We start from the raw sequence: 23377 nt of genomic DNA, 5'->3' as shown, positions 1-23377 counted from the left end.
CCGGTTATTCTAGGTAGAATCTACATTCCGAACCGGTGGTAGCTTTACTTTAAATATATTGTAAAATGACGATTCAAAAGGGCTTGTAAAAGCCTTCTCGAATAAAGAATATTTTGATTTTGCAATATCATTGATCGAGAACCGGAATTATGTATAATATTCATTAGAGAAATTGGTGTCTTGAACGTTCACGAAGCTGTTATCGTAATTATAATAGTGTTGTTTTGTAAATAAATATATATTAATCAAGAACTGTTAATACAGTTTAATAAATAAGTTAGTAGGGTAGAGTATGTGTTAATAGGGCTTAATTGAGGTTAGTAGGGTAGAGTATGTAAATCTAAGTTTGTTTATCTTTATACTTTTTTCAGTCGAAGTCCGTAGTTTAGAAATTGACGATATTTAAACTCCACTGCCTTGCATTGCACGTAATTGTGCGTCCGAACTCTATCCGTTCGTGTCATATTACGTTTTGTTAATGAGAGCAAGGGATAGAGTACACCTGTGTTTGTACATACACGTTTATGGGAAAAACTCCTGCGCAGTTAGCTTTGAAAATGTCGCGGTTGCCGAATGTGGATCACGAATTACTGAATTCGAATTAGTGAATTGTTTGTACGTCGAGTCTATTTATTAATTTAAAAAAAAAATAACACTATTTATTGAACACAATAAATTTAAAAATTGATTAGAGGAAATGCACCTAAATAAAATCTAAATACTTCTACATACTAAATACTTACTCTAGTAATTTCCTACAAGCTCCTTTCGAATGGCTCCCAATGTATATGTATATATATAGTATTCTACTAACTGTCAACTGTCAGGGGTCATCCTTCTCGTGGAAAGCCAGCTGTCAAGCTGATCAACTTTAAAAAATGATTCAGATGAGACTTATTTTGAGCTTAATGTGTATCAGCAAAACGTATACTCAGAACTCCTCTATCTGTCCAAACTTCATACGCATACAAATCACATAAAAGTTACCCTTCGGTCTTTTCCTTCTTTAAGTCGAAATTTCCAAAAATCTTTTCAAATGAGTAACTATATAATAATATAATATAAATATATATATATATGTATAGACATATATATATATATATATATATATATGTCTAGTATAACTATATAATAATATATATATATATATATATATATTATTATATAGTTATACTATAATATATTATACTATAATAATTTGATGTATAGTTTCGGGGATCTCGTGATGATTCAGTCGATATTTCGCTTATATAGTACATATAGACAAGAATCGATAAGAAACCCAGCTGTAAATTCGAAAATATATAAATAAATATTGGACAACATCACATACATTACTCTGATCCCAATGTAAGTAGCTAAAGCACTTGTGTTGTATAAAATCAAAAGTAACGACGGTACCACAAACACCCAGACCCAAGACAACATAACATAACAAGACAACATCTGGGTAGATACCAACCTCTCGTTAGATATTATAAACTATACTATACTTATTGTTGTGTTCCGGTTTGAAGGGTGAGTGAGCCAGTGTAACTTCAGACACAAGGGACATAACATCTTAACTACCAAGTTTGGTGGCACATTGGTGTGATGTAGGGTTAATATTTCTTACAGCGCCAATCAACTTACCATCACGTACCATAAAAAAAAAACACTTAATGTTGACTAAACAATGTGTCATATTGAATAAAAAAGCAGTCAGCATTACTAGCGTTTCGGAATCCCGTCACGGCCGCGAACCTTGACCTTCGTTAATACTCGACAATGCAACCGCTGCACTAAGACGGCTATTGACATTGGATTAGCTCCACTGGAGTGTTAATAAGTGGATTATTTCCTTTTGTAAGCAAATAATTAATTATCGATTATTCGATGTCGTTATTTTTAACTACGATGGTATTCTGTATGTTTAACATGAGTTAAACATACAGAACATTTACAAATTTATGAAGAAAGCTTGAACTCCAAGGAAGAATTTTGGGTACTAATCACCAAAACGCGAGTGAATCTACCTCAAAGAAGTACCTCGGTAGGAGCTTTAGGTTTAATTGAATGAAATAATTTATTTTTATTTCTCCATAGAGTACAAAAGTCAGTAAGTCTTAAGTTAGGTACATTATCATTTATTGGCGGATAACGGTGCATAAAAAACGTACTTCCTGTCCATTAGGTCATCACTCAACCCTCAATTGAAACAATAATATTAGTATGATGATATTTAAAGAATAAAAATATTTTAAAATGTACCTAGTCGTAACGATTTACTCGGTAAAGTAGGTATCAGGCGCTATGACAACATTTTGACAGTGATTTTTTATGATACGCGTGCAAGGGGTGAAAGGAAAGCTATGTACATGATGAAGTTGCGCTCTGAACCCCCATTAGGTGTCAAGTCACTCAAAATTAACTTAGCACCTTATCTCGTATTACAATGTTTATTTCATTATAAATAGTGCATTTCACGAGAAGCAGACATACAAAAAGATTTTCATGTTTTAGATTTCAGTCATGTTTGAACTCTACTAGTCAGAAACACTATTACAAATTATTTTATTCGTGGCATAACTGATTAACAAGATATGAGCGTTTGGTGGTTTGACTAACCCTGACGAATGCTCGTACGGACTAAAACGTACTCATACGTAAAAAAACAGCATTTAATATTTCTTTAAATTAAATTCTTAATAAAATCAATTTCATTATTTCATACCCAACAAACTTTCCATATTTTTATTAACCCAACAATTACATAATATATAGATTTAAATATACACTTAAATATAGATAATAGACCCAACAGTTATTTAGACTCACACATGACTCGTAGATTACGAGTCGTGACTGATAAAATGCTTATTTATTTAAATTTGTTTTTTTTTTAGAACATTAGTAAGATTGAGGTAAAGAAAGTGTATTATCACGACAAACGGTTGCTGAATAAAATTATAATTTTATTAAAAAGGAAATCATTTATATAAGTAAAAAAATATTTGTTTAAAAATGTTTAATAATGATTGTAGGTATTTATAATTTATTTCTACAAATATTACTAAATCAAATACAAGAACAATATTAATAGCTAAGAAAACTTAGTTAAAATCAATTACATTAATTAATAAAAACGATTAATAATTAACTTTCATCTGAAGATCAGTCAACGTTTATACAAGTGTATGTAACACGTCGAGACAAGTGCAGGTTCGACGACCGTCTGAGGTAGCGTGCTGGATTCTCGGAGCGTTTTAATTACACTCGTCTGATTTACAGTCGTTTTCATAACTTCGCATACGTTCACTTTTATAATATCATATAGTTGAGTGTTTTAACACTAGTTTGAGAGCTAATGGTCTATTGGCTGATTTATAAGGCTGTAGACCTCGAGGTTATGTGTTTAATTTCTGGAAGATTTGAACATGGCAGTGTTGATACTTTTGGGCCTACGATAGCACGGTCTCTCTAGTGGTGTTTGTTAGTGGCAGTTTTTTTTTTTTTGTAAACATTTATGCTAACGTATCCAATGCATGGAATCGTAATGCCAAAGTATCTGATGATGAAGAAAAATAGTTGAAATAATATTGAATTCTGATATTAAGTACCTACATAAATGTAAGGAAATTTACATAAATGTAATCTCACTTTTTAGTTGTTAGACTTAGTGATGTATTAAATTTTTAAATTCATTCAGCACTCTCGTTTAGTCTAGATCTATATGCTAATTCGTAATGATTTAATTTAGTCATACTCTTTCTGTGACCTTACCATATCGGTATCATTATCACTGTCTGCATAATCATAATCTTATATAATTCGAAATAATGTCCCATCAGCGTCATTATTGCTGTAATATTCCATAATTGATAGAAATTACACAGAGTTCATTTTCGAAAAACTAAAGTTATCGGTCGATTTTGGCAGATCAGAAAGCGAATGAGAGTAACTTGAAACTTTATTTGAAATACTAGTAATCACGATTGGTATGAGCGTTCCTATCTCTAGTAAGCTATTCGTCCTCTCGATGATAGATGGTTAGCTCCGATAGGAAATGCTAACCGTCGATAGGTTATTGAAAAGAAAGTACGGACAAAAGAAGAGATTTGTCTACCTTTAGTTACCGAAATTAGGGATAGATAAGTTATTGAAAGATGCCGTAAGAGAATGTTGTAATAGAGATTGCGCCAGTGTTTTCGCACATACTGATATCCTGTCCAGTGTTGGCTCGTTTCCGTTGAGATTGGCCAGTTGGTAATTAATCTTACTCGAAGGTTCACACACGGCCATGCATCAATGAGTATAACGTGAGGAAACTCTACAGCCGGCGTTGTAGCCCAGAATAATGAATCATTTCCAAGCGGTTACTTTATCGTAAATAATCGGCGTTTAATCGACAGTTTAGTACATAGTAATATAAGTATCTACCCCTGCCCCGCCCCATTCAGCTCAACAACCATGATAATATGGCTTCTCGCACGCCTCACGCTCATCTTTTATGCATCAAACATCTTTTAATACCTCCCCAAGTACTGGTCCAAGTTACGAAGATGTCATATTGGTTTTTATGGCATATATTTATGACTTACTTAACTTTACTAGGTTTTACTTGGTAACATCTGAGTAAGTACCACCCACTATGTTCCAGTACAGGCATATAACATTTCAGTTTACTAGTTAGATGTTGATTTATCTAAGAAATTGTTGAAAATTTCTGCTTCGCCAATGTCTACGGGCAGAAGTGACAACTTGCCATCAGGTGACGACTTACCATAATTTGACCGTTTATCCACCGATCACATAAAAGTGTACAAAAAACATGAATATTCACGAGTGTCACATTCAGCAGTCTAAATTTATAGCTAGTGAAACTTTTTGTATAATTATTTTAACTGAACCGGGGGCATTAACCGCGCGAAACTTTAACCCTATTATACCACCTCGAGGGTTGAATTAAAAAAGTAACCTATGTTCTTTCCCGGAACTCAAACTATCACTACAACTTTTTATCATCTAAATCGGTTCAGCGTGAAGATCTTACAGGCGGAGATACTTTAGCATTCGTAATATTAATATTGATTCTGGTACATGTATAAAGTCTGCTGCATGTATATTTGTGTAATACTTTTATAAATTTATACAAATTTATTTACATTTTACAAAGAAGACATAAAAGTTCTCTTTTTAAATTTAAATAAAAAAAAATATTTCTTACTGATTAATTTTTATTATAAATTAACGTTCAGTTAAGCAACAAAAAAAATGGTTATATTTTAATTAACGCCTAGCGAAGCGGGATTTACATAAACTGCTTTCTGAATTAAATTTATCCCAGTCTGTCTAAATACTGTTCGTTCATTGGTCGTCTGTTGCGTCATCGTCTGCCGTCGGCCAATGACCATTCAGGTTGAAGAAAAAAAAATCATTAACGATTAACATAAATATTCGACTTTGATTTGATTGAAATTCGAGGTAAATAAATAAAAAGGTTTTCTATATACATTATTTATATCAACCAAGTTCGGATATGAAATGTTTGTGTATCTGTTATCGTTTTGATAACGCGTGACACAACAGCGTTATACAATCAAAAGTATTTTCTCCAAACCTGTTAATATGACGAGCTATGTTTAGTAAAATTAACAACGTATAAACAAACTAATCGTCGCCCGCGGTTTCGCTCGCGTTTAAAAAGTAGTCTATGTCTTTAATTGGAGTTCAAGATAGCTTGATACCAAATTCCATTGATTACGGTTTAGTGGTTTGGTCTTAAAAGAGCAACATACAGATAGACAAACGGACAGAGAGACCGAGTTTCGACTTTCGCTTTTATAATAATAGGATTTAGTATATATATACAAATAGATTATAAAACAGAGAAACAAACATGTATTAGTGTTTTTCGTGTCGAATTTGTGTTGAAAAGTGAAAGTGTTTGTTATAACGTAACTATTTTTTAATTATATAATTATTTAATTATTAATATAACTTAGATACCAGTAAGAACTACTAAACTCACAAAGATATTTTTTTTCTAACTTAAAACTATCTCGTGAAATTTTCAATTGAAATTGCCTTTTATTACACCCGATCTAAACCTAAATTAGTATTATACAATAGCTTATTTAAAAGCAGACCCACCAGCTTGGTATCAAGCTATATATTGGTTTTCAAGCTGTATATTGGTTTTCAAGCTTATTATGGATGAAGCTCTTTGCGGAATCCCATAATCGCTTCTTATAACACTGACAAATTGAGAAGACTAGTGAATTCTGCCAGAACTAAACGGCATATGTAACTTCTATACTTTTCTACGACCAATAAAGTGCCAATATTTATTGACCAGAACTCATTGGCATCTGGGTTGATATGTATATCTGTGTGTTGCTGTTTCGCCTCAACCCTAAGAGTTTGTTTTGTGTGGATTCATTAATTGAAGAACTGATCCTGAATTAATAAGGGTTGAGAGAAACGCCTGTCGCGAGTCACCGTATTTTGAACTATCATGATAAGGAATTCATTAATGAAGTCGTTACAGCTAAATTTACAGAACACTCTGGAAGTTATGCTCCTGAAATTTGATATCAAAGACAATATTTGAATATAAGCGTCAGATTTTTCGATTTTTACTATACATATGAGATTTTATAGTTTTTAAAGCTATTAGTGATTTAACGCGTTATGAAACAAAAGAAAAATATTTTTTATGATACGCACACATTTGGTGACATGGAAACTATGTACATGATGAAGTTGCTCACTAAACCTCCAATTAAGTGTCAACTCGCTCGTAATAGACAACTTCATACCTTATCTTATTTTATTACAAATTTAAAATTCTAATGTTTAAATTCGTGAGAGAGTGTTATGATAATGGTGAAAAATGAAGAAATTACATTTATCGCAATAATAAATATTGTTTTATTGTAATTAATATCAAACGCAACTGATTCAGTCAATCCATACTCGTATTATAAAAGGGAAGGTATCTCTGGGTACTCTGGATACTCATAAGGGTAGGTCTATCTGTTGCACTTTCATGGCCAAAACACAGAATTTGAAAATAAAATTATATAATAAAGCAAGCATGAACTCCAAAGAAGAACATGGTACTATTTTTATTATGACCAACCACCTAAAACCCAAGCCAAGCAGCGTGTAACACTAGTTTCTAATATAAATCAATGTGATTGGACTACAGATGTCGCTATTACTGGGCGTTTCCACGTGCTATCTAAGGAAGTAGAAGAAGGAATAAATGGTTGTTTGATTACCAGTAGTTTTCTTCTAAATATAATTAATCTAATAAATAATTCAAATATTGTTGTTGAATTTTATTCGCAAACATAAACCTTAGCCAAGAGATTCCTCATGGCATTTCTTTACAATCCGATGGAGGATTATTGATTATTGACAACCATGAAGCAAGTATAATTAAACGATACATTCACGCGTTAAATAATTGGGTTTTTGGTAATAAATTGGTCATTAAAATTGGATCATACCGTGACATATAAACGTATTGACTGAAATAATACTTTATGTTTAAATGTAAAGTCAAATTCGAAATACACCCAAATGTCTAAATTTTTGGTGAGCTGTCAAAAAAACCCGTGAATTAAAACAAAAGACGCACCAAGAAGTCACCATTGCACATAGGTACTGAAAGATATATAAACAATTGCTCATAACATCAATGCAAAACCAACCTTGGGAACTAAGTTGTTCCTCGTTCCTTGCTCCTCAAACCGCAACACAACACTACCAAGTTTTGTTGTTTGGGTTGGTTTCGATGGTACCAGCCCGGGCTTGCATAAAGTTCTTGCGGGAAGATTAAATTATCCAGATATTTATCAATCAATCTCATTTAAAAATCAGTTTTCGCATTGGATTATGGTGATCCATCAATCGTAGTGCCTGGGAAAACTGACTCTTAATATATATGACATAAGTATCATTCATATGAAATAATTTGTATGTCACGTTCGTTACAGTAATTTGATATATTTTTATGAGATGAGGCCAGGGTGTCCGGTAACCATGGAAACCCGAAATATAAGACCTTTTAAGACATGAAATTGACTGAGCATGTATTTGACCACTGAACTACTACTACACGCACAATAGATTGGAACACTGAACTTTTATACTACACGCCAAACCTTAATTTAGTAGACGTATTAGTTGTCCTTAATTTCTATACAAGACATTAATTTATTTGAGAAAAAGTAACTACTGATTTAATTGCTAGTACTCGTAAGAGTCTTCATAAATAAAATAATACTTAGATTATTATTCTAGGGAAAATATCTCCTTAAATCTTATATTTTACTAGTTACAGTCCGCGGTTTTCCTTAGAGAGCAGGAACAGGTGTTCAGTGACCTTTTTCCTTTTCTGAATCGTTTCAACGTATATGTAATTTTATGATAAAATAAATAGATAATGTCAGGTTCGCATTTATAATAATACCAAAATTTTACGTAGTCTATATCCTTCGCCGATTATAATAATACTACCGTACCCCCGCCCCCACCCTTTTACGTAGCCTATATCCTTCGCCTTCACTATATTCATGCCAAATTTAATCTGAATCGGTTCAGCGGTTTACATGTGAAGAAGTATGTAAAATATTAGTATTGATAACTTTGGAGACGCTTCTTTGATCCCTTGATTGTTAGTATGAACAATATTAAAAGGTCTGTATATTAAATGAAAGAGTATTTTGTTGTACATCGACGTCATCCGAACAGGTTAAGTCGAATCGGATTATTCTTGATTTCGTATATATATGGATATATTTGTCGTGCATCTGGGTGTTCTCCGTTCTCAGAGAGCAGGTTTTACAAGTTATACAACCGAGTTACAAAAACACTTGGCATCGTTATTTACAATTATCGATCAGTAATTTGATTACATTTATATACATATAAATTTATATACATATATATATATGTAGCTTGGCTTTTATTTATGCTAAAAAAAGTAGCTTATGTCCTTCCCTGGGACTGGGATTTTACTAAGTCGCTCTGTGCAAACCCGTCTGGGTAGGTACCACCCACTCATCAGATATTCTACCGCCAAATAACAGTACACTGTATTGCTGTTTTCCGGTTAGAAGGGTGAGTGAGCCAGTGTAATCACAGGCACGAGGGACATAACATCTTAGTTCCCAAGGTTGGTGGCGCATAGATGATGTAAGGAATGGTTAATATTTCTTACAGCGCCTTTGTCTATGGGCGGTGGTGACCACTTACCATCAGGTGGCCCATATGCTCGTCCGCCAACCAAATGATTATTTCGCCAATGTCACGTGCGATGGAGAGATATAGATTGATCGGTACGATCGAGATTACAGGTTCAAATTAATTTTGAAGGCATAATAGCAGAAGACGGATTGAAAACCCATAACCTAAAACAACACAATAATAATAATAACATAAAAAAATCTTGCTATTAAAACACATAAGCACAACCACAAAACTGTTTACAACTTAATCTTATTATATATTTACATAGAAGTTTACAAAATTGACTAAACACGAACATTAACAAACATTCAACATTAATACTTTAGGAGGGGAATAGGATAGAGGAGTTTGGGGCAGGAGCACAGTATATGGGAAACTTCGCCTAGGCCACATTCATACAAAGACTGATCTCTAACCTTAATTTTACAATGGCTTATATAATTATAGAGTGACTTCGAAATCTCGACAACTAGAATATATGCTTCGTAACCTTCCCTTCAAATCTCAAATCTTCCAATTCTCTAAATCCAAACTCACTTTACGTCGCAATAATCAGTGAGTCCGCCTAAGTCGAAGCCCTTCATATGTCGAACACTATAACTCGAATTATTTGGCGTCTCCCTTGAAGTTCGACTGTATAACATACATATATGTATATACACTTCATATTAGGTAATAATAAGGCTTTTTGTGTGATATATTGTCATATGATATGCAAGTAGTATCTATCGTATACAAGTGTTACAATTAATTTGGCTTATAACATTAACAATCTAAATTTAAAGCATATGAAACTACGAATCCTAACTGACCCCCTGTCTGTTGATTTAAATGTTGTATATTATGAATAAAAAGTATTTAATATCGTCGATAGTTACCAATATATATTATTTAGTTAAAAACAGGCATGGTTAGTGCACAAAAAGAGTTTTGATATGTTTAAAAAAAAAAAAAAAACAGTAATATCTAGACTTGGTTTGCTGTAACCAGCATCAGTTTTAAAGTAATGAGTGCTAGACATAATGAGGACACAAGAGTCTAGAACGAAATAGGCTCACAGCTCGCTGGCGGTATTGTGACGTGCGACTTATATCCGCGTATGTAGTGTTGTAATTTCAAAATTATTCGCTGGTTTTGTAACAGGATATCACGGTATAGGGTATTGTTATCAGGGATGCTATGGATGTGTCATTTTGGATCTGGATACGGCTACGGATATGTTACTAATATTTTTCGTTTTGCGGTTACGGTTTATTACGGATTATCCGATTGTTTCGGATTTTTTTTATTTATGAATGTTAGATTATTTATATATTGTAAAAGAGAAAATTACAAGGTGACAGTTTGAATTTATTTGTAGTCTATTATTTGGTATTAGGTACAATCCCAAAAAAAAAACAATATATTTAAAAAATACTTAAAATGTACGACTAGACAATTCTGTTTGTATTTATATATGTTTCCTAAATCTTAAACACCCAAACCAAACCAAAGTGGCGGTTACGTCTTACTTAAAACACTTGTTATAATTTAAACATGATATAATAACTGTATGATAACAAAAACGAGATGAAAAAGTCATGCGTCTGTTATGCATATGTGGTAAAGAAACAAAACAGCATAAATTTTAGGGTTCCCTCGTGAAATTAATAGTGGGAATTTAATTTAGTGGTTCTACGTGATGATAGGGTTCGGTGTGATGTCTATAACAGTGCCAATATGTATAGGCTGTTTTGACGACTTACCGTCAAGTGGTTGTTATTATTTGGTAGAGCTTTGTGCAAGGGTACCACCCACTCGTCATAGCTGCATCATTCCATCACCAAGCTCCAATGCTAGGTTTTTTTTATAGGGTGAGTGAGCCAGTGTAACTGCAGGCACAGGGGACATAACATCTCGGTTCCGAAGGTTGTTGGCGCGATGGTTATATCAGAAATTGTTACAATTTCGTACGGTGTCAATGTTTATGGGCAGTGGTGATTTACCATATGGTTACGTTTTCTAGTCCAACTATGAGCTATGCCATAAAAAAATATCACCCGTCCTGTAACAAATATGTTTAAAATCCGATTGGTTTATTCGTTAACTATAATATTTATAATAAACTAGCGACCCGCCCCGGCTTCGCACCGGTGCAATGCTGATACTCAATATACTTCGGAGTGTCTTACAACGTTCACAGGTATTTTGCCATTAGACAATACAAACCGCTATGTCCCTGCGTTTTAAATCTGTAATATCTTCGAAAATATTCATTTAAATTAGACGCTGTAAAAGGCCATATTGATCTATTTAATGTGAATGTTCTGTTCTTTATTAAATAGATCTTCTAAAATAATCAGTGTTTCTCTACTATAGTAGCATCTATCTATTAATAAAAACCGCATCAAAATCCGTTGTGTAATTTTAAAGATCTAAGCATACATAGGGACAGACAGCGGTAAGCGATTTTGTTTTATACTATGTAATGATAAAGATAATTACGATATGGTTGTTTTTTTAATCGTGTACAGAGTTCAGTATAGGTATTCTGTGACAAACTCGAAACTCACCTTAGAACACGATCGTGAAATATGGAGAAGTGATATGCGTTTAAAGGATACACGTATCAGCATAGTAAATCATAGCTCAATAATACTTTAAAATATTTTTTTATACATGTATGTCTCACCTATATATTAATAATAATATAATATCCAAACATCTTAAATACTCTATGCTAATGTATTATAATGTTTAAAGGATAGGATTAAATTTTGCCAAACAGCTTACTAGAATCGTATGGTGGGCGGCTCGTTGGGCGGACGGCTATTGTCATACTGTTTAAACAACGAATATCAATGGTACGAACCACACTTATTCGGTTTGTATCGTATTTTCTCTGCCTTTGTTGTTTGACGTTTCAATTTTTTGTGTATAGTGTGAAAACTTTTACTTTTATGTTGTAATGTAAGACTAATTTGTGAAAATAGTTGCTATTTTTCTTAAACAGTATTTGAAATAAACGATCAAATTATCACAGATAGCAATGTCATATCATGATATTATAATGCGAAGTTATAGTATTTTTTTAACATCTATTAATTATAGTATCGAAATGTTTATGATATATTATAACAAAAATACCTTTATGTGTTACTCAATGAATGGTATATAATATACGTTACGAGACCATGAAATCTCTAGACGAATATAACCACTACTAATATTGGACTTGCATGATATTAATCGCGACACGATCCGCGAAAGTCTGAACGGTCCCATTACAAGAGCAACGTTCACTTTCACGTTTTGTAAGCTGACCTTGCCTGGACATCGAACCTGCGTGCCATTGACAATGCCTTAACCGGTAACGTCACCCACGTAACACATAGGCAAATATTTACGAGTTCTGGTGAGCAATTGCAAATATAAGTCGCTCGTTACTTCGTCGTTCGTTCGCTGGCAACAGGGGCTGGGCTTCGAGACAATGTTACCTATAGTATATTCGTTGATTACTTTTATTTATTTTTATTTTATTGCAGGAAAATTCACAATATGTAACATTGTGTACAAGCTACTCTTAACCCAGGATCCAGGGGTCCTAAAAACTCGGGCGTCTCTCTTGGCCTCTCCGTTACTTAATGGGAAAGTCTGAGACGATTAGAGGCGTCGCCAGCTCTGCTTCCATTCGGGCGCTTGTTGTGCTTAAGACGGGGCTGATAATATACATACGTTACATAGGTAGACAATAAATAGTTGGAATGTACAGAGTATTATTTTATTAGGTGCTATATATGGCTTTATCGCTAAAGTAACGATTTCTTCCCGGCAACCTTAAAGCTAAACAGTGGATACCTCTGCTGTGACAAGAATGTTTTGAGGCTATTTATTCATTCAGCAATGCGATTCTATAATTCTAAAAACACATAGCCATTTTGATACGCGAATCATATATATTTAACAATGTAGATAGTCAATGTCCCATATCACAGCCTGATATATCACACTCGAGTTCTGCAGTGAGTGTTTTCTTCTCACAGAATACCCCTACTGATCACACAAGATTACAATGTGACATTATTTCATATGGCACCTGGTTTTCTCGCGATGATAATGTTCACCGCGGTACACGAGATGAATTACAATCAGGCCGACCTCTATAAAAACACTAAATATATTTAAAATTCGAACAAGGTGTCGAACAACGGATAAAAATATTTAAACAACGTGCCAAGTGTTAAAACCACCAATAAAATCAAAAGTACATTGACCCCGGGTAGGGATGCCATGATTTACTATAAAATAAGTTTATATTTTAATGTCATAGCGAAGATAGAATGCGTAATAACTTTTTGATATTGTCACAGACTAAAATATTATTTAGAATTGGTTACTTTGAACAAATGTATAGCCTGTTCCAATCTCGAGATGAGTAAAAACAATGTCACTAATATGTTGATCTATTCCATGATTTTGGATTCGTTAAAATTTTGAACTTAAAATTTAAAAAGTTTATTAAAACTTAATGAATAAATAAATCTTATTATTCATTAAAATACTACTTTTTAGAAAAAAAAAACGCCTGGATTTAGGCACGGGCTCCATCACGGGACACTAATTATTGTAAAAAACAGTATTGTAAATCTGTTTATTTGAAAAGAGTAACTATGCGAGTTTCTTGCCGTTTCTTCTCGCTGGAGGCAGCTTTCCGAAACGGTGGTAGTATTTTAATATAGACTATTCAAAAACGCTTCATTGTGAAGTTTACTTAAATAAAATTGATTTGTTTTGATTTGATTTGAAAAAAATGCCTTTTAAATACCGGTAAATACTTTTATATGAAGCTTATAAAAGTATTTAAGTGGTATAGTGTCGAAATTATTGTAGTGCATAATGTAGCCTTCCTATTAGAAAATCTCAATGAACATGTAAATCTGAGGTTTATTTTACGTTCTCCTTTTTCGATGGGGAAAGGCTATAAATCGAAACAAACCTTAATATTGGAATCATAATGACATCATAATTATAATGTTACATAAAATATATTTTTCTAAATGTTATTAATATAATTCATTGAAAGACCGTTACCAATAGAACAACTAGCGTGTTTATACAAAGTGTGAATATTATCAAAACGGGTAACCCTAAGTTTCAATAGCTGATTCACCACTTGAAGTCTTCCGGCCTCGGAGAGGGTTTGAGACAATAAGCCCTGCACATGTACGGACAGATGTAATTGAGCTATTTATATAAATATATTTTGTTATTACGTATGAGACTGAGTGAATCGTTGTAAGATACTGTACGCATTAAGATTTTACTAAAAGTTTTGTTATTGATATTAATCCACTCTATATGTATGTATATACTTAGTCGTTAATTATTTTATGACACGATTTTTGTATAATTCTTCATCACGCAAGTTGTTTTAAAAAATAATAATGGGAAATGTAACTAGAATTTAAAGATCGGAAAACTCTTATCATTTTCATTTACTAATAACTGTTTTTAATTGTACGTCATAATTTTTTGTTTTTTAAAAAATAAAATATTTTTTTAATATCATTATTTTGTATTTAAAATGAAATAAGGTTTGTTGATTGAAATTCCAATTCCTCTCCTAAATCCCGTTTTTATTATTTTGTTTCTCTTAATAACCAACACCTTATAAAAGCCGTACAGGTAATTACAAGATAATATACGAACAATAATAAGTTATCTATATCTTTATCTATACTAATATTATAAATGCGAAAGTAAGTCCGTTTGTAACCGAAATTGATGAAGTTTGGTGTGAAGCAAGCGTGAACTCCAAGGAAAAGACGTAGGCTACCTTTTATACCTATCACCTGACGGCCAGCTCCCTCTAAACCGCGAGCGTTAAGCATTATTTAATACACGAACATCAAAATATCGTGTAATATAAATCGTGTTTTTATTATTTCATGATCGTTGAAAGATTGTCCGTATATGATAAATATTACTTGTCAAAGTCAAAAATCTTTATTCAATATAGTAGTGTTTGCTTATTGATAGTCAAAAATCTACCACCGGTTCGGAATATAACACCTCGGACCTGAGAAGAACCGGCGAAAGAAACTCGGCGGGATATATATATTTTTTTCAAGATACATGTACATTTTATTATATTTTAGTTATTTGAAACAACATGGAGGCGATCATTTCATTCCCAAGGTGTGCAGTCAACTAAAAAGTCATTAGTGTAATATCCTTTAGCTAACTGAAATCGACTATATGGTAAATGCAAACTTTAAGTATTTTCAATGAAATATTTTGTCATTTATTTAATGTTTCGGACACCATTCGCAATTTGGATTCAAAAAACAAAATACTCTCGTTTCCTCGAGTACGTATGGACAAGGATTTCTTTTGTTACTTAATGTCCGCTCAGAAAAATAATTGTCACAATTATTTCTCTTAGTAATTACTTAGCATGACTAACCTGACTGTATTTATTTTTTACAAACAGAACCGGATGCTTATAGACGTAATTAATAGTTTTGAAAAATAAATTTATGATTACAATTTTGTTTTAATGTAGAGATTGTTTGGAAGGGCAAAATTGTTTGAATATGTGACGTCATTATCCATAGAGATGTTTTTTTAAATGTTTTAATTAGCAAAATCAATGAGTCAAAGGGCTTGGGAACAGGACTGGATTGATTGATGGGTTTACCTCGAAACAGTTTTTGTTTTATCAGTCTCAAATTGGAAATAATCGTAGGTTAGGTTTTGTTTGTTAGACATTCTTGTCATTTCAAGACATTTATCATGGTATTACACGACATGTCAAAATTAACCGGATCCATTTAGTGATAGTTTTGTGTGCGTGTGTCATGATGATTCACTAATTGTAATATTGGTATGACTTTTTTTTCATGGTGTTAAAAATCACCCCCACCATAAAGTAAATTGGTATTTTTTTGTCATGGAAAATGTCAGAAAAACAATTGGAACTACTTTGGTGGAGCCGTGTTATGTCATATTTACCGGACTGTCCCATTGCAAACGAGACGTATGGTCACATTAAGCATGACTTCTGTTCCTTTGTTTAATTTCTCTACTTCACAACCTTTTAAACTAACACGCTGAGTAACCAATTAAAGTTTTAATTCGATCTTAACGTGTTCGACCACGCTATGTACTTGCAAGCAAATTTCACCTCTCCTCTAATTATCATAAGAGTTGTATTTGAACGCAATTGCAAAACGTCGCGTGGACCAGCTATTTTTTTTTTTTATATATAAAAAAAAAAGGTTAGGTCGCCTGCATGCGATCGTTTTTCATTTAAATTCGAGTACGTGTATAGTTTCGTTTTATATAAATTTTATTTCCGTATGATGTAATCGAGGAAGTGAATTTGGTGGAAACTGTTTCTGGTGATATGATTTTGACGGTCGTGAAACACGCTCGCGATGAAAATCGTTTTCTGATTGAAATCAATCTCTATAACTCGATATTGATGTTACTTGCTTTCGTCTGAATTCGTTTATAATATAGTGAAATATCAAAAAGTGTTATATGACGTTGACTATAATAAGAAACATATTAAAGGTTTTTTTTTTTTTAGCATATTCCACCACGCTGCTCCGATGCGGGTTGTTGGAATACACATGTGGCAGAATTTCGTTGAAATTAGACACATGCAGATTTCCTTTAAATTATAAACACAAATTAAGTACATGAAATTTCAATAGTGCCTGCCTAGGTTTGAACCCGAAATCATCGGTTAAGATGCACGCGTTCTAACCACTAGGCCATCTCGGCTCTTAATTAAAGGTATATATATGAATTAAAATGTTGTGTCACCCTTAGTCTCACCCACTCTAGTACTTATAGAATAGCATCGCTGATCTTCGACACTTAATATTTGTTGCATTACGCAATATTTATCTGGTATAATTGCCTCGATGGCTTAGTGGCTAAAGATAAGGCTGCAGATTCTAGGGCTGTGGGTTCGAACTCCAGAACGGACTGACAAAAAGTTTTTGGGTTTTTCAGTCAACAGCCTAGAGCCTGGACGTTACAAGTGTGTTCCCGTGCTTCGGTAAGCATATAACGTTGTAACCCCATAATGTCATGGTTGAAGTTATATTATACAAGTTGTAGAATTTTCGTCACAAACTCAATTCCAAGCCGGTGAATCCTCGAGTTACGTTTGCTAATTTATAATTTAGTCTACGTCGGCTTCTGTTTGTGCTTTTGCGATACCGCATGGAGTTGCAAACGTTTTAATAATTTATTTATGATAACTGTATGTCTTAAATAACAAACAATAAAAATAATAGTTGCATATACATAGGAACTGGTGTAACTTTGTATCTGAAATGTTGCTACTGCAACTGAAAGAATAGCTACTGGGTTTCTTGCCGGTTCTTCTCGGTAGAATCTACATTCCGAACGGGTAATTTTACGTTTAATACAATTCTATAAAATGATGGCCACTTGAATAAAGTATAATTTGATTTTATTTGTTCACAGTACAAACTAAATAAATTGATTATTTTTAATAAATATATCCTTTATTAAAATAGCTAAGCCATTTTAACTAACCTACACATAATAATTTCGATCAATAATTAATTGATTCGTAATACTGGTCTCCAAGATATAAGGTCAAAGACCTATGTCGCTAATTAATTTTAACGGGTTAAATATATTTGATATTATGAACCGTTATTTTATGTTATTTTTTATTTGTTACAAACCGCTAGAGCTACGAATGTGTTTTTATTGATAGCTAATTCTACTGGAAATCCGGTTCGACAAGGTATAAATGATTCCATTGAGTGAGCTACCCCAGAGAGGTGACTCTTGGTGTGGTTCAATAGAACCAGCGGTACTTACCATTGTGGTAGGCATATAAGCCAGTAAAATCATCTATTTAATATCTTACTAGGTGTCGCCTGCGGCGTCGCTCGCGTTTTAGGAGTTGATTTAGGTGTTAAAGTATGTCTATGTCCTTTATTGAAACTTGGTTTATACTCAATTTCATCAAATTCTGTGCGTCATAACCGATGATTGTGGGTTCAAACCCAGGCAAGCACCACTGAATTTTCATGTGCTTAATATGTTTATGATTCATCTCGTGTTCGGCGATGAAGGAAAACATCGTTAGGAAACCTGCGTGTGTCTAATATCAACGAAATTCTGCCACATGCGTATCCACGAAACCGCATTGGGGCAGCTAGGTAGAATATGCTCCAAACCTTCTCCTCAAACGGAGAGCCTTAACCCAGCAGTGGGAAATTGTAAAAATGTTGTAACAGAGCAACAGACAGAGTTACTTTTGCGTTTATAATATTATTATGGATTAGTAAAGATATTAAGACATGTCCAATTCAATAAAAGGGTACACTATTCAACTAGCCGTAGGTAATACAGTAAAGGACCTTACATTCCCACTGCTGACATGCGGGCGAAGCCGCGGACGGAATCTACTAATGCCAAAATACCGTTTAAATGATTTTATTTCATTCGTGGGGGCTTTCTCAAAGTTTCGTTGTAAATGTTCAATTTCCCGATCTGATGTTATGATCTCGTCTCGCTAATCCAGTTAATGCGTTTGTAATTGCCTCGATCTTCTCGTTTTCCTCGTTGAAACGATTGCTTTCTGACCTCTGTCATCTTCAAGGACAGATTAACGGTTCGTGTTAGATTATCTGATGATGTAGTTAACGACTTATTGTTTGTTGTTTTGACGGACAGTTTAGTAGCAGCACCGTCAGTTTACCATCAAAACACTATGCTTTGAATGAATATTATATATTATAAGGGTGTTTAGGATGAGCTAAAACTTATCAGTTGCAATACTGCGTCCTTTTGTCTTTTGTTCTGGGTTTATCTCAGACATAGGCTTGAAGCACATAGAAGCTTGAAGCTTGAAAATAAGGTTGATTTTTACCACCGTATACATTTTAATACTCGTATTGATAGGTGTCTTAACAAAACTTCCCTTGAGTCTTACAAGTCGCGGTTTCACATGTGATGGTTCTACATAACCCAGTTCTTTAGCAGAAGATTTATCCGTTAAAAACAACGTGTTAGTAATAAACTGTATCGGCTAATGATTTATTTATTTTTATTTTGCAGGCGAAACGTCTTAACGGCAATGGTGAGCTGGCTGCCATCAAGGTGATCAAACTGGAACCGGGTGACGACTTCGCTATCATCCAGCAGGAGATCCTGATGATGAAAGACTGTCGTCACCCGAACATTGTCGCGTATTATGGCTCTTATCTGAGGAGGGATAAATTATGGATATCCATGGAGTACTGCGGAGGAGGAAGCTTACAGGTAACACCGTAGCAATATTTGTTAAACGTATAACAGTTAGTAGTGGTAGAAGGCTAAGATAGCAAAGCGGATAGAATTCTTGTAACTTAACTGAAGATCTCCAGTTCTAATTCGGATAAATAATATAAATAAATAAATAAATATTGGACAACATCACATACATTACTCTGATCCCAATGTAAGTTGGTAAAGCACTTGTTGTTGAAAATCAGAAGTAAAGACGGTATCACAAACATCCAGACCCAAGAAATACTTACCTCAGGGAGTGTTTAGTTAAAACTATTTATATTGCAATTAACTTGTCAATTTTTAAAAGGAAGAATTGTATTGATTTATTTTTATTTTAGAATTTATATTTTAGGGAGGATGTATTAACTTTGCGAAGCTTAAGTTGAGTTCTACATTCGAATTCTACTCATCGAGAGACCAGCATCAGGTCATTTACAAACTGTCTACTACTACCATTTTTTAATGTTTTTTTTGTTCTTTCTTTTAAGGACATTTACCACGTGACGGGTCCACTTACCGAGTTACAGATAGCGTACATGTGTAAGGAGACTCTGATGGGCCTGTCGTATCTACACAGTATGGGAAAGATGCACAGGTAAATAGTTTTTTTTTAATAGACATTTACTTATATGTATACTATTAGACGCGCTGTCCGATACTGATGTTATGCGCACTAAGTTACGGTCAATTGTACACAACTCATTTACGGCCGTTTCCAATAACTTATCTATCCCTAAGTTCAGTAACTAAAGATAGACAAATCTGTTCTCTTGTTCGTACTTTCTTTTCAATAACCTATAGACGGTTAGCATTTCCTATCGAAAGTAGTCATCTGTCATCGGGAGGACGGATAGCTTATGAGAGATAGGAACGCTCATACCAATCGTGATTACTAGTATTTCTAGTAAGTTTCTTTCTAGTAAGTTACTCTCATTCGCTTATCTGTCAAAATCGACCGATAACTTTAGTTTTTCGTAAATGAAGTCTGTGTAATTTATCTTAATTATTATGGAATATTAAACAGTGATGTTGAATTATTTCGAATATTAGATTATGATGCAGACAGTGATAATTATACCGATATCGTACGGTCACAGAAAGAGTATAAGCCTCTTGCGAATTTTATGACTAAATTAAATCATTCCGAATATCGCATATCGATCTAGATTGAACGACTTTCGTTCTAAATGAATTTAGAAATATAATACAATCCTATTTGAGTGTAACAAATTAAAAAGTTTTGTCATAATAATTTCCATAATAATTATTTTTCAATAATATTTCAACTTTTTTCAAAAGTCATGCTATATCCATCTTCATCAGATCTCCTTAGCAGACCAAACTTTCACAAAACAAACAACAATCAACAAACATACTTTAGCAAAATAAAACTTTAGGCGAGAGGGAAAAAATTATCTGTCATTGTTTAATGATAGATAACACTTATCCTTGATTGTGAAAAGCAAATTAAACATAGATAAGTTCATACTGATAATTGGAGATAGCGATCTATCCGTAAACTTAGATAGGTTATTGAAAACGGCCGTTAGTCGAATTCGAGCAGGCAAGAGGAGCTGACGTTTGTTGACAACAGCGATTTATTGTTATTCTTAATAAATTTGGACATTTAGATGGCAATTGTCCTACATGCTGGAGATTAGTAACCAATGACCTTTGGACATTGATCTTGTCAGAAATAACTACCAATATTTTCTATATTCCGTTAAAGTTCAACCAATCATGAGAACTTATATATCTTTTGTTTTTTCTTTATTGTATAAATTGATTTCAACAAATTCTGTCACATATGTATTCCACCAACCCACATTGGAGCAACGTGTAGAGACTGTTGAATATGCTCCAACCCTTCTCCTCAAAGGGAGAGGAGGCCTTAGCCCAGCAGTGGGAAATTTACAGGCTGCTAATGTGATGATATTTATCTAAAAATGATGTGTTCGCTATTTATTTCAGAGATATAAAAGGCGCTAACATCTTACTAACGGAATGTGGGGATGTGAAGTTGGCAGATTTTGGGGTATCAGCACAGATTACGGCTACTATTAATAAAAGGAAAAGTTTTATTGGTACACCCTATTGGATGGCACCAGAGGTAAATATCTATAGGTATTTTTGAATCTATATAGTGTACTGGTTGTCTTTCCCGAAAGGGTCAAATTTGATACAAAGTTACCCCTCTTGAAGTTGAAATTTTCTAAAATCCTTTGTTGGGAAGCGTCTTTGTCGCGTAAGGAATAACTATGTTAATTTTCAAGGAAATCGGACTTATAGTTTCGGAGATCTATCAGTGGTATTTCGCTAATTTCCCAATACCATTGTGAAATTATGTATTAAAATGTGGTATAGAACTAAACGGGTTCACTTAAAAAGGTTGTGTATCGTCTATAAGTCTAGGGTCCTGATTAAAATTCATCATCGTCAGTCAAAGATGGAAAATTCAAGCGCTGCGTTGCAATGGCTTGTTTGAATGGTCTCGTGACCGTGTTCGTAATAGTGTAGACCGAGTTTTATAAGTAAATATATTTAATCGGTAAACTCGCAAATAAATCTCTTGCTGAAAGACATTGAGACAATTACAATTAACCTAACCTAACCTCGTTAGTGCGCCACCGACTTTGGTAACTAATATTTTATGTATGTTGTGTTAAATTGGCTCACTCACCCTTCCTACTGGTACTCAGCAATAGTAAGCATTTCTATTACCCAGACCCAGAAAACCTTCCAAACAAGTTGACTTTAGTAAATGTGTTCGTCAGTAAAGGGCATGTCAAAATTTCGTTACGATTACTTATAGGCTTAAACAATAGCAGGCAAAGTTAGGACAATAAATTGTTTATATTTACAGGTAGCGGCTGTAGAAAGAAAGGGTGGATACAATCAACTTTGTGATATTTGGGCGTGTGGTATCACTGCGATTGGTAAAGAGATTTTCAATTTATATATAATCCTAGCTAAAGCTGTTATAAGTTGTCCTGTTTAGAAATATATTTATACCAATTTTCATGGTGATACGTTGAACGGTATAGAAGTTGATGTGGTATAGCGTCATCTCCATGATAAATACATACATTTATCATCATTCACGGTGATCGATCAAGTTTCGAAATCTATAATATCTCAAATAGATATACCAATTTTCGATTTTATATTCATGTCGAGAAACCTAACCAGTTTCGCACGAGTGCCATTTTACACAATTCGAGTGAGTAAAGTACTCAGGAGTGATATAGCTTTCAACCAATGAATAAATAATTAGAATAGGTCTGTTCCAGAGATTTTCCCCTACATGAACTTGGTTAACTTATCAATGAACGCACTTGAAGTTTCATTGAGAAGCTACTATTTGTAAAAGTATTTCTCAACTCTAAAATCACGTTTTCAGAGCTAGCGGAACTCCAACCACCAATGTTTGAGCTACACCCGATGCGAGTATTATTCCTAATGTCAAAGTCGGGATTCAAACCACCACAGTTAAAAGAGCGGGAACGTTGGTCGCAACTATTCCACGCATTTCTTAAACTAGCATTAACAAAGAATCCTAAGAAACGGCCAACCGCCGAGAAATTATTACAGGTACTCTATTTAATATATTTAAAAAAAAAACATTTGGATTTCTCTACAGCTTTGGATAATGTTGCACATATTCTTTGATAATTGTTTTTTTAGTTAATACGTCGCAAATATTGTGAAGAAATATTTCATTTTATTTGTAACTTTGCAAGTTGGTGGATCAATTAGTGACTGTTATCAAGTTTTATTATTCTTATTTAATACTATTTGGAGTGCCACAAGGAGTTATATTAAGACCCTT

At 33.5% G+C, this 23377-nt stretch overlaps 1 protein-coding gene across 2 annotated transcripts in view; it reads left to right on the top strand.

Annotated features, from left to right (window-relative positions):
* LOC125073935 (mitogen-activated protein kinase kinase kinase kinase 5) overlaps positions 1-23377 on the top strand; it is a 42751-nt gene that overhangs the window by 6976 nt on the left and 12398 nt on the right. For both annotated transcript variants that reach the window (XM_047685051.1, XM_047685050.1), the window contains exons 2-6: positions 19336-19539; positions 20037-20143; positions 21520-21658; positions 22412-22484; positions 22949-23139. In XM_047685051.1, coding sequence (XP_047541007.1) covers positions 19336-19539; positions 20037-20143; positions 21520-21658; positions 22412-22484; positions 22949-23139 — 714 coding nt within the window. The remainder of the gene's footprint in view (positions 1-19335; positions 19540-20036; positions 20144-21519; positions 21659-22411; positions 22485-22948; positions 23140-23377) is intronic.

The sequence above is a fragment of the Vanessa atalanta genome, chromosome 26 (assembly GCF_905147765.1).
Source record: "Vanessa atalanta chromosome 26, ilVanAtal1.2, whole genome shotgun sequence".
In the NCBI taxonomy this organism is placed as follows: Eukaryota; Metazoa; Arthropoda; class Insecta; order Lepidoptera; family Nymphalidae; genus Vanessa; species Vanessa atalanta.
The sequence above is the reverse complement of the archived record's forward strand: the minus strand, read 5'-3'. Positions and strand labels throughout refer to the sequence as shown.